This window comes from Balaenoptera borealis, assembly GCF_965194805.1.
Source record: "Balaenoptera borealis genome assembly, chromosome: 5".
NCBI lineage: Eukaryota > Metazoa > Chordata > Mammalia > Artiodactyla > Balaenopteridae > Balaenoptera > Balaenoptera borealis.
Window position 1 is genome coordinate 97707421 of NC_138862.1, and position 17793 is coordinate 97725213.

The following is a 17793-nucleotide window of genomic DNA, read 5'->3' on the forward strand; positions in this document are numbered from 1 at the left end:
GTTTGCAAGGGCAGTGTTGCATTTCTAGTTGTAGGATAAAACAATATAACAGAACTGCAAATGCATAAAAGATCTGTTAAATTAGCTACAAAAATAAGCTATTAATTTCTATCTTTAAACAAATTTGTGAATTTGGGCTCTGTATATTTGATCATTTTCCTAAAACATGCTTCACTTCTAAAGTCACATGATCCATTTAGTTTGTGGTTATTGGGTTTTAGTGATTGCTTATGCTGCTTTCAGAAACTTAGCAAATACTGAACAGAGTTGGCCACAAGGCAGAGTAAAGAAGCAAAATCAGAAGTGTTTCAATTTTTACTCACAACTTTCTCTAAATCAAATATATTTGCCCAATTTAGCATGCACATTTTTGTTTTTAAAGGATTGTGTGTTTGTTTTGTGAAAATTACCCCAAAAGTGCATACACATTTTATGTATCATAGTCATTTTCAAATCAATAGGCTTGCTGGAGTGATGAACTAAGCTCTTTATTGCAATTAGCTTTTCCAGCAAATCAGTTGATTTCTCTTTAGGTCCCAAGCTTAATATAATTCTCTACAGGTTAAGATATGGCAGTAATCAACATCTCTGGAAAATTCATACATGCCTAAAATATAATTGGGAAATGTATTTAAACAATGTTCTGGGTCTTTACGATCTCATTTTGGGATTATAGAATTATAAATGAAGTATATTAACCATATATGTATTCTGAAGAATTTTTATAATGCCAATAGCATACACTTGCATATATGGTTTTAATTCTAGGATTTTCCTTAAAATAGTGCATCTGTGGTTCCACATCAAGACTTCAGCACCTTGTTCTACTCTTAGTCACTAAAGAACAAACTGAGAACCTCAAAACAAAAATCTTAACCTTTATGAGTCTCCTGAGGCCCAACCGAGTTCCTTCTTCTACTATTCATTATTGGTGGTAGAGAGAAAGAAAGGAGGAATGTGGAAATGTGTTAGCTTACCAGAGAGGAGGAGAGGAGATCCATTCTTACGATCCAGTGACCTCATTCCTTTCACCGCCACTGTACAGGAAGGAAGAAACAATCACAGCTATAACGCAATATAATACTGAACTTCAGCCTCTGAGGATCGAAGTTTGAATCTGAGTTCTAACCCTTATGTGAGAAACTGTGCAATTCACTTCACATTTGTGAGCTGCTTCTTATTCATTTGAAAAATAATATGATGACAATTCATAAAAATGTTGAGAAGTATAACTATGGTAACACCTATAAAAATGCTTTGCAAATTTTGAAACCCAACATAAATGCACTCTCACATACTACATACAAATGCTTTATTTTTCTTTCATATTTCCACTAAAAGACTTCTTAAAAAAATTAATCATAATTTCACCTAACAAGAGGAATTGTGGAAAAACCATTTTTTTTAATTGAAGTATAATTGATTTACAATATTGGGTTGGTTTCAGGTGTACAATGTAGTGATTCTTTTTTGTGCAAATTATATTTCATTACAGGTTATTATAAGATATTGGGTGTAATTCCCTGTGCTATACAGTAAATCCTTGTTGCTTATCTGGTTTATGCATAGTAGTTTGTATCTGTTAACCCCATACTCCTAATTTGTCCCTCCCCGCCCTTTCCCCTTTGGTAACCATAAGTTTGTTTTCTATGTCTGTGAGTTTATTTCAGTTTTGTATATAAATTCATTTGTATTACTTTTTTAGATTCCACATATAAGTGATATCATATAGTATTTGTCTTTCTCTGCCTAACTTATTTCACTAAGCATAATATTCTCTAGGTCCATCCATGTTGCTGCAAATGGCCAATTAGATTTTGATAGGAAAAACTTACATTAAACAATGGCTACTTTAAATAAACGAAATCAGAGGCATTGAAAAAAAAGCCATTATATTACAGCACATTCAGTCAATGCAGCTTACATTTCTAGAGATATATTTATTTTTTAAGAATTTTTCAAAAGGTGACAAAAATATTAAAACTAATGTTATGCTGACTTTAAGCTCACTAAATTTGCAATAAATCAGCAACATTAAATAACAATTCTAAAATCATTACCTTCTTACTATGGTTCTTATCTGTTAATAATTAGATGTGTTTGAAATATTTTAGGATATTTATAAAGCAATTTTTAACTGAAATTTTCAATTGAAACTAATAATCACATACTAACTATAGTGATATGGTGAAGACTGTGATGTTTGGACTGAATCTGAATATCAGATCCTTCGCTTACTTGGGGAATTCACTTATCCTCTCTATTCTTCAGTTTCCTCATCGGTACAATGAGGGTAATATTAATAGCAATAGTACCTGCCCCACTGGTTAACTGTGAAAATTAAATGAATTATTACTTGTAAAATGAATGGAACCAGTTAGTCACACAGTAAGGGTGACCTATTATTATTATTATCATTATTTCTCATACGTTAGTTACAAATGAAATTTGTTCTCTTTTTTTTCTTTCTTCCAATTCATATCCAAGTGCAATTGCCTTTAATTCAAATTCTCTATGCAACTTATATATAACTCTTACCAAGTAGCTGCAAAAAAATACCTCCACTGTGTGATATGCTGGAAGGCTGCAAGTTTGTAGAAAACACAATCTTACTGAATTGTTAGCTCTTGTCCATGAAGTCAAAAAGTCATGACAAGTCTATAACACAGCTAACAAAGATTAGATGAGGAACTAAAACCAATTTGCTCTTTTGGTCTATATTTCCCTTAAGCTATCAGCAACACAAATTAGTCATAGTTAATAATTATAATTACCAATTATATATCGTTTCACATAATTAACATTTGTATATTTGCATCATGTTCTCATATTCTGGGTTGCATTTAAACTTCACAAACCAGAGAAGTAGAGTAGGCCTTATTATTAATGACAGTACAGTACAACTTTCTAAATTAAGGTAGCCATGGTTGAGAAACTTCTATCCCAGAAGAGTATTAAGAAATCACATGAGCCTCTGTCACCTAAAGTAAAATGAGATATTCTCAATCTATCTTTTAGCTGGATTCTCAAGTCTTCTTTCATTCATGCATCATTACAGGACAATGGGAGGAACAGATGTCACATTAGTGCTAATAGTGTTTGTTTTACCCATAACATTGATCTATCTTCTAACGTGTCAAGAAGACAAATTTTAAAAGTAGCTATTCATTTATTTATGAAGTACAGGTCTCCCTATGACCTAGAAAATTTCCCAGTCCAAGGTATGACAAGTGCTGATAATTTCTGCACTGCACACTCAGCTATTGATTTATATTTTAGGTATAAGGCAACTAAAGGTCTAAGAGTTATAATTATTCTTTTTCCTAATAATTTTATTGAGATATCTTTGGCATATACAAATTGTGTATATTTAATGTATACAATTTGATGTTTTGATGTATGTATACATTGTGCAAATATCACCACAGTCAAGGTAAATAACTTATCCATCACTTCTATATAATTGCCATTGTGTGTGTGTGTGTGTGTGTGTGTGTGTGTGTGTCTGTGAAGAAGAGGTAATATATAAGGAACTCATACAACTCAATGGCAAAAAGAAAAATATATCAATTAAACCAAAAAGGGGCTAAGGAGCGAAATAGGCATTTCTCAAAAGAAGACATAGAAATAACCAACAGGTATTGAAAAGGTACCCAACATCAATAATCATCAGGGAAATGCAAACAAAAACCACAATGACATGTCACCTCACACTTATTAGAATAGCAAATACCAAAAACAAAACAAGTAACAAGTGTTGGTGAGGATGTGGAGAAAAGGCCACTCTTGAGCGCTACTGGGAGGAATGTAAATTGGTCCAGCCGTTATGGAAAACAGTACTGAGGTTCCTCAAAAAATTAAAAAATAGAACTATCAGAGGATCCAGCAATCCTACTTCTGGGTGTATATCTGAAGGAAATGAAATCTGAATCTTGAGATATCTGCACTTCTAAGTTCATTGCAGCATTATGAACAATAGCCAAGACAGGAAAGCCACCTAAATGTTCATCAATGGTCTAATAGATAAAGAAAATATGGCATATATACACAATGGAATACTATTCAGCCTTAAAAAAAATAAGGGAATCCTATCATTTGCAACACATGGATGAACCTGGAAGACATCATGCTAAATGAAATAAGCCAGGCACAAAAAGACAAACACTGCATAATCTCACTTTTATGTGGAATCTAAAATAATGAAACCCATGGAAGCAGAGTAGAGTGGTGGTTGCCAGGGGAAGGGGGGGAGTGGGAAATGAGGCGATATTGGTCAAAGAGTACAAAGTTTCAGTTGTATAAGAGGAACGGTTTTTGGAGATATAATGTATGGCATGGTGATGATAGTTAACAATACTCTGTTGTATAGTCATTCTCTCACTTAGTAAATATTTACTGGATGTCTTCTTTAGGCTGGGCCTGGAGGATCAAACCCAATATTTTTTTAAAGGATAAGCCTCATTCCCATACTAAGTAAGCTTACTGGCTAATGTAGGATATGCAATTCAACAAGTTGCTGTAAATAAACTAAAGGCAAGATTGAAATTTAAGCTCACTAAAATCCAAGCTTTCTGGCTCTAAAGCAGTTTCAGTCTTTTCCACTCTAAGCTGCCTACTCAGAAATCAAAAAAAAAAATCACTGTTTCCCCCTCTATCTAAACTGCCATATCATTTTAATATAGCTAGGAATCATTACTCAGATGTGCAATATATATCTCCCCAATCGCTGGACAGTCAGCTTTTACAGTTATGACAGTTGATATGTTTATGATCCCATTAAACATTCTCTTATTCATCCCTCATTTAATTTTCAATAATAAAAGAAAAAGTTCACTAGCAAAAACATTTTCTGTTCTCTCAGAATATTGATTTGAAGGAGAGGATTTTGCAACACGCTCATATAACTGAAGGTTTTATTTAAACCTGAAGGAATGTGCATAAATCTTCTCAAACTTTACTTTCTGGCTAAGGAGTAAGAGTGGCTCTGGAGTCACAGTGGGTCCAGATTCTGGCTCTAATACTTATTTGCTGTATGACTGTTAACCAATAGTGTTACTGTATAACAAAAACTGCCAAAATTTGGTAGCTTAAAAACAGCAATTATTTTGTTGTCTCGGTTTCAGTGGGTCACGAATTTGGGGCAGGCTTGGCGAGGCAGTTCTGGCTCCACTCAGGCAGCTATAGCCAGATAGTGGCTGGAGCTAGAAGGGCAGAGGGGAACTGGAGCTGCTGGGACTAGCCAGGCACACGTTTCTCTCTCTCCCTGTAGTCTCAAGATTCCCCAGGTGGCCTCTCATTCGGGCTACTTTGGACTTCCGCAAAGCACGGTGGCCTCGGACAGCTGGCCTGGCAGCCTGGCAGCTCAGGGCTCCGTCACAAGTGTTCCAGTAATCAAGGCGGATGTTGTGTCTTCTTTCCTGACCTAGCCTTGGAAGTCACTTAGTGTCACTTCTGCCACAATTCTATTGGTTTCATCAGAGTCCCAAACCCATCCAGATTCACCCAGAGGAATTAGACTTCCTCTCTTCATGTGGGAATGGCAAAGTTCGAGAAGAACATGTGGAAAAGGGAGACATTGCTGTGGCAGATTTTATTTTCCAAAGATGAGCGTGGTAAAGTTAACTAACTTTTCTGTGCCTCAGTTTACTTATCCATAAAATAGGTATAATATATGGCACTTCATAGTGTTCTTGAGGTTTAAAGGAGTTAATTCAATTTAAGTGTTTAGAACAGTACCTAGCACAGAAAATGTCATTTCATAAATTTTATTTTTAATTTAATTTAAAATTGAAATTTTATTATTATTAATATCTTCATGTCTCAGCACAAGTATCACCTCTTCTGTGGAGCCTTTCTACTATTCACACTGATTTTTCATTCTCTCTTCAAGCTTCCAAGTTACCTCTTTTCTAATCTACTTTTTCAGATTGTATTGTAATTCTGTGTTCATGGGCTGAGATCCTCTAGTGTACTGTGAACTTCGCAAGAGCTGGAAACAAAATGGTTGCTCAGAAACACAGGGTTGTTTATCAGGGAATGACTCAGTCCAAATTACAGGCTCAAACAGCCGCAATGAAAATGTAGATTAAAAAGGATGGCGAAAACAAGGTAGGATAACACAAAATAAAGAAGGTGGGATATACATGGGTAATGAATGTCTGACTTCCACTTAGGTTTACCCTTCTATCAAAGCTTTAAAGATTATAATTGCCTTAATAAGGGGCTGCAGGAGATGGGGGATTTCCAAATGAGAAAACAGAGCAGTGAGTTGAAGCTTTGGCCTCAAATTAACATCTAGAAAGTAGATTAAATTTGTTGTAATAGACTAGCTAAAATTTAACTAGCTTTCTTATCACTGTAATTTCACATTTAAAGTGTCCATAATTAAAAACATTTGCTGAAAGAAAAGTGCATTTGAGAATGAACATAAGCTTTGAAGCTGTAAATGATATAAATCTGCAGCATTCTATTCCTTTTAGAAGAGAAATCAACATTAATGTCAAACTAATACAACAAAAATGTCTGTCCTCGGGAATCACAAAGAAATCTACAAGATCTTGAGCAATGAGGAAGACTGCCAGCTCCTTTACCAACAAGAATGTACTTGTAAATCATAGAATAGTCATGCAAAATCATGCAGGACTTGGTCTCCTGCACCAAGAGTAATCATTTAAATTCAATAAAATAAGAAACTCATAGTACATTAAAATTTCAAAAAGCCATTTGTGAATAATACAGCCCTAGAATTTTCATTTGTTTTTTTTCCTCCAGAAATGTTCAAAAATGAATCTTGCAGTTGAACCCTAGGAATGTCAGATCTCAGAAACAACAGACGAAGAAAGTCTAATTAGCTGTGATGAACGTTGATTATAGAGCACGGATATAACAATGATTACAAAAGAAAAAAAAGAGGTGATACATCAGGCCCGCATATCAAGTGTGGTTGTGTAATTAGAGAAATTTAATCACAGCAGGCAAATGTGATGCATTTGTATCTGTACCATTTTGTGGATTCATGGGCAGAACTGTCCTCGGAAAATACAAAAGGAATAAAAGCATTCCTATTTTATATGCTGTATCTTTAAACTATTTAATACATGAAGGTCTTTTTCTTCTTGTTCTTTTTCCACCTCCTCCCCAATCCCCACCGAAAACCTATTTCTTTTTCAGCTAATACTCAGTACTATCACCTTATGTGGGTGTTCTTTTCAGAATGTCCCCAGCTCATTAGGGTTAATAGAGGATATACATATGCTCATGGGAAAAATAGGCTCTGTTTTATCTGATATATTTGAATTTAAAGATATGGCACCTCATTGGAGTTTCTAAAGAAAACAGAATATAGCAGCTGTGCCTGAAGACGAAGCCAGGAACAGAACTAGCGCTCTCAGGTTATGTGACATCAGCCACAGCTTTGCTGGCTCATGAATAAATCCCCAAACATAAGAAGTCACTTGGTCAGCTGAACTCCCACAGAAGATTCAGTAACCTGTTAGGAGGTCACGGGGTTTATCTGGAACAAGAGTCTGTCTTGCAGCTTGCTGTCTTTTGATTTCCTGATTAAGTGATGGATGAGAAGAAGAAGTCACCCAGGCAGTACAGAACCAAAAAGAAAAACCTCCCAGAAGCCTTGGCTGGTCCACATTATTCCCAGCAAGAGATTCCTGCTTTGCACTGATTACTCGTAAAGCCTTTTCCCCAAGCAAACCCTTTTTTTTCTTTTTCTTTTTTTTTTTTTTGGCTAATGTTGTTCCATAATTAGGTTCTTCTGCTGGAATTAGGCGCAAACATGAAAAAGCTGTTCTTGCAATACATTTGTAAAAGGTATCTGAGTTATCACTGGTGAAGTTGGATTAAACTATATAATTTATCATTATGACAGTGTATCTGTGTTTGTCCTGGATATTCCACTTAAGTATAATAAAATAGAGAAGTAGCATGAATCATTAGAAGGTTACACAGACACATACACACACACACATCTTATATATTCATATTTTGTGTAGTTTCTTTAACATCTATATATTATCACTTTTCTGGACTCAACCTGATACTATGCAAATTTATTCACCTATGTGATAATCTTGCTTAAGATATTCAAGAGTCCATTATCCTGCAACTTTAACTGTGGAAAAGTTTCTCTTTGATGACAGAGCTGAACCAGGCAGAATAGAATCCTACTCCCAACAGCCTCATAGGAAAACCTGGCTGGGTTGTGGGGCACTTGAAGCTAAATGAGCCAAATCAATAACTCAGAGATCACTGGATGGGCACAAGGTAAAGAGAGACTGGAGTGAGAAGAAAGTTATCCAGAAGATGGTGCCAAGGAAAGCTGGTGGTTATAGAAGACACTGGTCAGCTCAGGGGCCCAAAGAAAACTGGTTCACCAAAGACAACCAGATTATCAAGTATTATTCACAGGGGAGTAAACAATAAAGGTCCAGAAATAGCATTAAGAATGAATGAACTCTTTGTACATCAACTATACTTCCAAAAAAAAAAAAAAAGAATGAACTCTGGCAACACTAAGCCAAAGTGAAAATCTTCAAGCCACCTGTTTTGGCTTCTTAAAATCACAGGTACCAGGATGGGCCCCAGAAAAAAGGGCCTAATGGAACTAAAACCTCTGTGAATAATTTAACTGTCACAGCAAATGCATATTTTGTTGGCTGATAAATTAACACAGGGACAAACAAGCTTTATAATTTAAGAGCTGACATTAATTGCTGTGCAGTAACATGGCAACTGAAATGTGTAAGAGTCTTCTCTAATACTCTGCAATTACCCACTTTACTGGTATCCTCTGGATATTTAAATATGAGGATGAAAATGAAAACCTTCAGTTTTATCATAATGTCTCTCAGCATTCTCACCTTGAGCTGTAGGAATATGGCAGAGATGAAAGAGAAATGGCATAAAACTTTCTATGCCACCTTTAGAACCAACCCATTAAATGTGAAGAACAGCCTTTCAACAACATGAGAGGTTTTCTTGAACCACTGTTTCAGTGCCTTGACAGTCTGAGAGGGCTGAAGAGGACTGCTTGATGGGAAGGAATGCTCCCAAGCAGGCTGAACAAGAGGTCACCAGGAGGATGGATTGGGCAGAGTTCCTGTACTCTACTTAGAAGACAAGCAAGGGCAAAAATAACACCATGGCCATTGCCAAGGTAAGAGAAAATGAGTCTCTGTTTTCTAAAAGAATCTGCTATTTAGAGAGTGAAGGAGAAGTGAATACTTGGATTGGGAAGCAAGGTCAAGCTAATAAAAGCAGTAAGTAGAAACTGTCACTCTGCTTAAAAAACAGCACCTAGATTTCAAGCCAAATTAAGGCTTTGGCCTTAATTCTAGTGTTACCACTGCCAAGCCTGAACTGTAAAGGAAGAAAGAAAAAAAATCAGATTCCCCATGGCTCTCATCTAGCTAGCTTTAGTTCTCTTCCACATTTCCAGCATAATATGGTTTTAAGAATAAATGGTATTCAAAGCACTGTTTGCATAGCGCATAAGGATTCACACTTTTGTTATCGTAATCCTGGCAGGCTGTTATGATCCAGATATTCCAAGAGGGAAAATGAAACTCAGTGAAGTTATGTGCCCATGGTCACCTAGCTGGTAAGCAGAGAAGTTAGGATAAAAACTCAGTAGGTCTTCAGACACTTAGTGTAATGACATTTTAAATGCACTCAGCTTTTTGTGCTTTGTAAGTATATATTCTTTCAATGTTATCCCAACTGTTTGTTATGTTGTTTATCTTTATCAACATCTGTCTGATTCCTCTGACCCTGTAGTCCTTGGTCAATTGTCCCCCCACTCAGTCTAAGGCACCAAATGCAACATCCTTCTCTGATCCTGTTACTTCAGGCCAAGGTTACAGTGAACTGTTAAGAGATTTTTCTGGTTTGTTTGCCCAAAAGTACAGGGCAGAGGCAAAGACAATAGGGACCACTACAATGAAAACAAATTCTCAAAATGAGGACGAGAAAATGTTAAACTGCCACAGCAACAGGACTGCAGAAAAGTCAGGGTGGCGGAGTCGGGGGATAAGAGGTTAGAGCCTAGTGCTGAAGACCAGAAAAAAATCTGGAATGTTCAAATTTGAAAGAAAACAATGAATTTCAGAGACAGGAAGAAAAGCATGCATATAATAAGAATTAATTTCCATTTACCGTACTCATATGTCCCTAAAGGAGCACCAGAGAGAAGCAGCAATTTGGCAAATGTATCTTTTGTGTTTAAGCATCAGTTTTGATTTGTGATAGATACTTATCTTTCAAATATTACATTTTCCATAACTAGAAACGATCGGGAAAATAAACTCTCTAAGCTGTTTATGAACTAAATTCTACTTTGACTTTTAAAATAGAGTAGAATTTCAATAAGACTAAAAATCTGAGATAAAAGGAAAAAATAGACACTTCGCTTAGTTCATTTTCTATAAGGACCAGAGTCTCTCAAAAGCAGAATCAACTAGAATTTGGCATATCATAGATCCAAATTTAAATTATTTTTATAAAAAGGAACAAACGACCTAGACTAAACACTTACATACACACACACAGGCACACACACCAATAGCGTAGCAGACCAAGGATGGGAGAATAGACTTGCTTTTCTGAAGCTGGGGAAGTGAGAAGTACCTCTCACCTTTCCCCTGCAGCCTCATCTCCCAAATGACAGAGCTGTTATTGATCATGAGGCGCTGTCTGGTGCCTGAAAGCTAAAATCCACGTAATTACTGCTGGTGGTTGAAGAGTTCTGTTTGGGTGAAGGGAGGGAGCTAGACTGAGATCATTATCCAGCAACTTACAATTCTTTCAACTGCTGGTCAACCTGTACGTCTTTGAAACTAAGCATCTAAAGCATTTTAATTGCAGAGAAACTCTTGGTATAGAAATCAGCTCCTGGTAGGCAGGCAAATTAGTTCACTTTCTCAGACACACTCTTAGTATCCTTCCCTTCAATCTCCTCCCCCTGCCCCCTCCTGATTCTATGAATTGCCTTCCTGCTGGGGATAGTGATAGCCATAAAACTTGACTCATAAAAATATTAATGAACGTTCTATTTTCCCTTCACGCTTTCAGTGTGTTGATACGACAAAGAACTGGCTCTCTCCTGCCTTTAGAAAGAGAAACCAAGGGATTTCCCAGGTCACCTTTGATGGGCCCTCCTGAAACGTCTGCCACTTGGGAACGTGGACTCATTCACAAAATTTATCATCAGGAAATCGAAACATTTGCTGAATCCCCCAACGTAAGATGTGCCTAAACATGTAATCGTGAACTCCCCAGGCTTGGGGACTACTTAGTTGAGGAACTGATTTTTTTAGGATCCCTACTCTCAGTGATTGGAATTCCTCCCCAAAGTCACCAATTTCATTATTGACACACACTCGTGTTCATTGTGCATTATTCTTGTATTGTAACAAATTGCTCATGGCTTTAGAAAATCAGAAATAATATTGCTTCTTCCTCTGGCTACTTTTTCATTTTTTTTCCACTTCCTCCTTCAGCCCTCATTCTCTATATGCACTAGATGTCTTTACATCTCCAGAAACTTCCTCGTCAAATTCTCTTTAAGCTGACTGCTGTTTCCATAATTTTCTAAAAAAAGGACATTCTTAAGTCACCATGAGCCTTCTTATTGTGAGCCCAATGGCCTTTTCGCCACTGTAATTTGCCTTGAGCCATACCAAGTAAATACCAAGTGAAAAAGGAAGTTTCTGAGTTGATGCCAGGCTCTCCCTGTGATACAAATACTGTCTCTTTGTCTCCATCTTTTCAATCTGTCATTTCCATTTTATTCTTGGTTTCCAGACTAATTGCCCTTAAAAGGCATTTGCATATTCTCATTCTCTTGCTCTGATACTATCAATAACTCACCCTCTATTACTGCATCAGACCTAAACTCCTTTGTTGCCTCACATGGTCCTCCATCAGTTTGTGGACAGAAGTTATTTGTCGAGAGCCAAATTTAAGCAAGATTAACCTGGCACCTTGTATGCTGCAGCCATTCCCTGTGAAGAATGAGAATATATAGGATGCAAGAAGGGAAGTAATATTCCTTATTTGATTTCAGTTGTATTTATATTTAATCTCAAATTTCAGGTTATAATACATTAGAACTTTAGTCCTTATAAAAGAAAATAAATTGCTTGAAGGGAAAAAAAAGTCTTGTGACAGCTGAAGTGTTCATAATCTCATTCTGATAAAAATTATTTATTATAGTTTTCCTCAATCACCTTATTTTTAGAAATGCATTGATGGCTATGTGTGATCAGATGCAAAGCTCCAAACTACTCACACATAAGTCTACAGTTATCACATATAACATAGGGAAATCGTTACCATTATGAACTCAATTTATTTGTTAATACTTCATTAGTTTCATGTTAATATTTCTTTCTTGAAGCCTAACCCACAGAGAATTTCATTACCACTGCCATGCAGGTGTCAAATCCCTTTCTAAAACAAAACAAAGGAAAATCTTTTATAAAGGTGGATCTTTAGTTTTGCAAACAAAAGAAACTGTGAAAAAGAAGATTAAATCTTCATCATTTTAGCTCACAAAGAAAATGCATAGGGAAATAGCATTGTTCACCATTTAAATTGCCTAATTAGTCTTGGGAGTTTTTAAAATCTGTCCAAGGTAAAGGAATTCTACATCCAGTTATAATAATGCTAAATGCCTAAATAATAGATTTAAGTAAATCCTTCATTGAAAGAAATAAATCACTTATGTGCTGAGGAAGCTCTATTAAGATACCATCTGAAAGATCTATTCAAGCCCTGAAGTGAAATACATACATTTTTAGAAGGATAAACATAGGGAAAAGGTCTGTCATGCTCTACAGTGAATATATCCACCCAAATGTTCAAGAGCTCCCTGATTTATTCTCAAGTAACAACCTTGACTCTTTAAACATTGTTTATGATAGTCAAAGGAGAACATACACAGTTTCAATACAAGATATCTGCTAGTAGACTTTCTTTTGAGAGTCAAACATTCTTAAAGCATCATTTACTTTTACAAACAGCATATGCTCACCACGTGGCACCATTCTTGTTAACACTAAAGTAGCAATTTGAGCTGAACAGCTTGGGAGCTCTGTTTATAATAATAATAGTATGTGATGTCAAGTCCTCAGAGTCTCAGATGTCAAAGGTGATCATGAACATAAATGCAAATTCCCAAAATCTTCTCTGCTGGGAAAACGATTCTTAGCAAGCCCAAAGAATCCAGCAGAAATACAAATGATTGGTCTCCAGCTTCTAATAAGCCCAGGAATTGTCTTTCCAATTTCACTGCATCACCTTCATCTGGTTCTAATGTACACACATGTCTAGTGAATTAGTTCCCCTTGGCAGAAAATTTTGTTGTCTCAAGAGCTTGAGATTTTCAATGAAGTGCCAATGATTTTATACAAATTGTTGAAAGTTTTATATTACAACTGTTCTCTTCCTTTCATATGGGCCGACTGTTTACTTTTTTGAGCACCTTCAAACCTTCTAGCATTTCAGAATAATGTTTAAAACATGGCATTATTAAGAAACTTTAAGATTGCAGCTGTGAAAACAGACCTATGTCATTATAATCAGTGAGAAAGTCCCTTAAGTGGGATTTCAGAATATAAAAGGAGCCAGTGCAGAGAACTGGCAGAGTAAGAGCCAAGGAGAGAAAAGAGGGAAAGAAAGAAGAAAAAATCCATCAAGCAAAGAGAGGGGGTGTTTCTATTCTTGACAGCCCATTTAAAACAATATAAGTAATTCAGTATTTGAGTAGAAGACTTCTTTTATGAAGGAGGAGGTATAGTTACTTACTGCATTGGCTTGCATAATCATTGGATATATTACATCTATTAAAAGACTTACTCCTTTCTATTCTAGATGTTTATTTACCTATCTGTTTTTCTTGTAGACTGTGAGCTCTTCAAGTACCATAGCTATATTGTATGTATCCTACAAGCTAGGACCTACTACATTGCAGATATTCAAAATTTGAGGTTAAATAAATGGTAGAGACTAGAAATAGTATAGAAAACACAATTTTGGTCAGACTAAGATACAGAAATAGGAAAATATTGGGGGAAGGAAAAATTATTCCATATTAGCATTGCATTAATGAAAAGAAATGCCCCAAATACATTAACATGCTATAGTAAGATGGCCACAAAGAATAAGCAAATTATTCAACACTCATGTGGGGAGTCCTCATCTATTAGTACAGGCAGTAGTCCCACAGTGAGTGTTTTTCCTCCTGGCACTGAACTCCTAACTTTGCAGGAACAGAGATGGAAGACTATAGTATATTACTCGTGTGATACGGTTTTGTAGCATGGTGTCCTGATAAGTGAAGATGAAACACTCAGAGGTCCTCCTGAAAGAATAATTCAGATAAATCCAAACTAGATAAGAGGAAAGAAATTCCAAAAAGGGGCTCCAATGGACTGATGGATTGGGGAAAGTGGTATCCTGCTTCAGCTTGGCCCTAGGCACTGCATCTCAAGTCTCTTACACTGTCTTTTCTTGTAGAATTTGCCAGTCCTCTTAGTGTCTGTAAGGAATCTTCATCTCTCCACTCAAGGTCTATAAACAATATCTGCAACTCTTAACCTTCTTCCATCCTAAAACAAAATGCCCTCCCTTTAGTCTGTTGCCATTAAAACACTGCCATTTTCTTTCCTATCCTTTTAATGCAAACTCCTTTATCTCTACTTCCACACCAACCTGTGGTTCCTCTATCCACTGGACTCTAGCTTCCAGCTCCATCCCTCTACAGAAGCGGCTCTCGCTAAGACTGCCAGTGACTTCCCAATTGCCAAATCTATGGATGCCTTTAGCCCTCATTGTATTGAAGGTTTTGATATTGTTGATCCCTCCTTCAATCACTATTCAAAAGAGCTGACAATGATAGGCTAGTTATGAGGACTACTTTTTGCACATAGTATGGGCTCTTTAAAAATGTTTGCTAATGTTATTATATTAATATTTTTCTCAGTTGCCTTTATGAGTCCTCCTTTTGTGTCTCCTTTAAAATGCAGGTGTCCCTTACTCGGTGCCCTGATCATCCACACACTGTTGCTGAGTAATCTTACCCGTCTTTTGTTTTCAACAACTATCGTGCTATGACTCTCACATCTAGATCTCCAGCCCAGTGCTCTACTAAATCTTTATATGTATACATCTAACTTTCTGAGAGAGATCTCCATCTCAATTGGCAATATGTCCTTGAGGGGTAAAATCACCCCTAGTTGAAAATCGGTGGTTAACTTCGATATGGTTATTTGTGTCTTTCCTCGGGTGACTGTAAACTTGAGAGCCAGCTTAATGTCTCATGCATCTCTATGTCCCTCAGACACAGCACAAGGCCTCAGACATACTGAAGCCATGAATCCAACTCTACAATTCTCAATTTAGAAGATCTTACTTTAATGGGAGATCGTATTTATATCCCTACCCCACAGAAGTCCCTGTATAGAATGTTACATTTAGTCCTAATTCCTTTTGAAAGAAAGCATCTGGAATATTTCAATAATGAGAAAAATACATGTTAAGTGGATGGTGGCAAAAACTTTGAGATAAGAGCGTACTGTTAAATTTAGAAATCAGATGAAACTTTACTTCAGAAAAGGTTTGAATAATAATATACTCTATTAAAAGAATGATTTGCTGGTTATTTTTAAAATAACCCAAGGAAACAGGAACTTCTAAAAATTTCACAGCAGCCTAAGACTTGAAAAACAATAAAGTACTGGGGCTGCTACATCTGAAGCCATCACATCTATGGCTCCATGTCAATTTATAATGGTAAATGTGCCACAGAAACAAATTTGTCATGGGAATTTTTCACAGCAATAAATATCACAGTCTGGTGGCAGTAGATGGAGTTATGGATCACACCCTCACAAGTCTTAGGCCTAGTTTGGGGAATGTGACATGTGTAATGCACATTAGCTGAGACCTTCAAATCTTCTGATGCTTCAAAAACCACACCACGTTGGCTGAACTGCAGAATATATTTGCTGCCACACAATAATTTGTCGCCTCAAGTCACACCCCAGCTGATTGTGAAAGACAAATTAGCTGATATCAGATCTTCAAGCCAATGTGATACAGTGGGAATGGAGATCAATATTAAAATCATTTTGATCCACAAATCATAATGTTCTCCATTGCTTAAAGGCAGGAAACTACTTAAATGGAATATGATTTACTAAGAATATCATCAATTAAAAGATAAAGTATTATTAGAACCTCTATGTTCCAAAAAGTCTTATATTATTGGCCTCTAACTTAAAAGCTTTATAATTGTGGCTATTATCTGACATCTTTCTTGTGCTTCTTTCTCTTCTCTTCCCTCAGCCTCCACCACACATCTCCCCCTCGAAAAAAAAAATCTGACCACCTTGCCTCTTCTTTCTTTCACAAACTTTTTTCTTCTTCCTTTGAATTCTTAATTTAATAAATATCTATCTTCTAGACAGCAGGTCACATATCTCAAGGGAGTCCTAAAACAGTCAATAATGCCCTTGCCTTTAAAAAATTAATAATCTATCATTAGAAAACACAGGTACAAAATGATCATAAAACCAGGTAGAATTTGAAAGTACTATAAAAGGGAAAAATTAAGTGCCATGGAGGTTTCAAAATAAAGAGATATTATATTTGATAGGAGGATCCCAGGATTCTTACAGATGGAGGAATTTTAGATGAGGTGATATATTACAAGCAGAAATTGGGTTGGGATAGGTTCAGAAAAACACCAAGTCAACCATTTTTTAACTTATGTGAAAGCATAAAACACAGTGCTTGACTCATGGTAGGCATTCAACAAACATTTGTTTTCTTCCCTCCTATAGGGGTGTCATGGGCTGAATTGTGTTCCTCCCAAATTCATGTGATGAAGTCTTAACCCACAATGCCTCAGAATGTGACTGTGTTTGGAGATAGGGCCTTTAAAGAGGTAATTAAGGTAAGATGAGTTCATATAGATGGGTCCTAATTCAATATGACAGGTGACCTTATAAGAAGAGATTAGGACACAGACACACAGAGGGGAAAGACCATGTGAAGACACAGGGAGAATATGTCCATTTACAAGCCAGGAGAGAGGCCCTCAGCAGAAACCAGCTCTGCCGACAGCTTGATCTTGGACTTCTACCCTTCAGAACTGTGAGGAATTAAATTTCTGTTATTTAAGCCATCCTATCTTTGTTGCTCTGTTATGGCAGCCTTAGAAAACTAATATAAGGTGTCAGTGAATATAAGACTAAGATGATACCTCGGATCTCTATCATTAAGGAGATGACGTTTGAAGACTTGATTTTTTAGCCAATAGAAAGTCAAACAAGTTTTGTGAGCTGAGACGGTCCCAAAGACCTGAGGTTAGATGAAAAGGTTTGGTTTTTTTGTGTGTTTGGTCTGTGACAGTGGGGGAGACAATTTAGGAAGATCAGTTTGGAGAGTATTGGGTCATTGGATCAGCTCAAGTACAAAATAATTGTGACTTGAACTGGCTCACTGAAAGTGGGAATGGGAATTGAAGTAAAGTGTATTTAGCTCAGCAACTGATTTTCTAAAGGAGAGCCAGGGAATGAGAAAGCTCAATGGTACCAAGTGTTTAGCATGGTAGAGATATTAATAATAAGGATGTTAGTATAATTTTAATAAGTTAAAAACATGACTCTCCTATACATACAGAATAAATATGGTAAATATTTTATTCAACTTTTTCATTAATGAAAAAAACAGTGATATATACATACACAACATACCCCAAACATGGGCAATCATGAA

At 36.3% G+C, this 17793-nt stretch overlaps 1 protein-coding gene across 3 annotated transcripts in view; it reads right to left on the reverse strand.

Annotated features, from left to right (window-relative positions):
- Positions 1-17793, reverse strand: part of LOC309629777 (uncharacterized protein) — a 212711-nt gene that overhangs the window by 83328 nt on the left and 111590 nt on the right. For 2 of the 3 annotated variants that reach the window (XM_082394287.1, XM_082394288.1), the window contains exon 2: positions 978-1037. In XM_082394287.1, coding sequence (XP_082250413.1) covers positions 978-1023 — 46 coding nt within the window. In that variant the 5' untranslated portion in view covers positions 1024-1037. Of the gene's footprint in view, positions 1-977; positions 2463-17793 lie in introns of those variants that run through there. The other variant, XR_014245211.1, reaches the window with a different exon arrangement.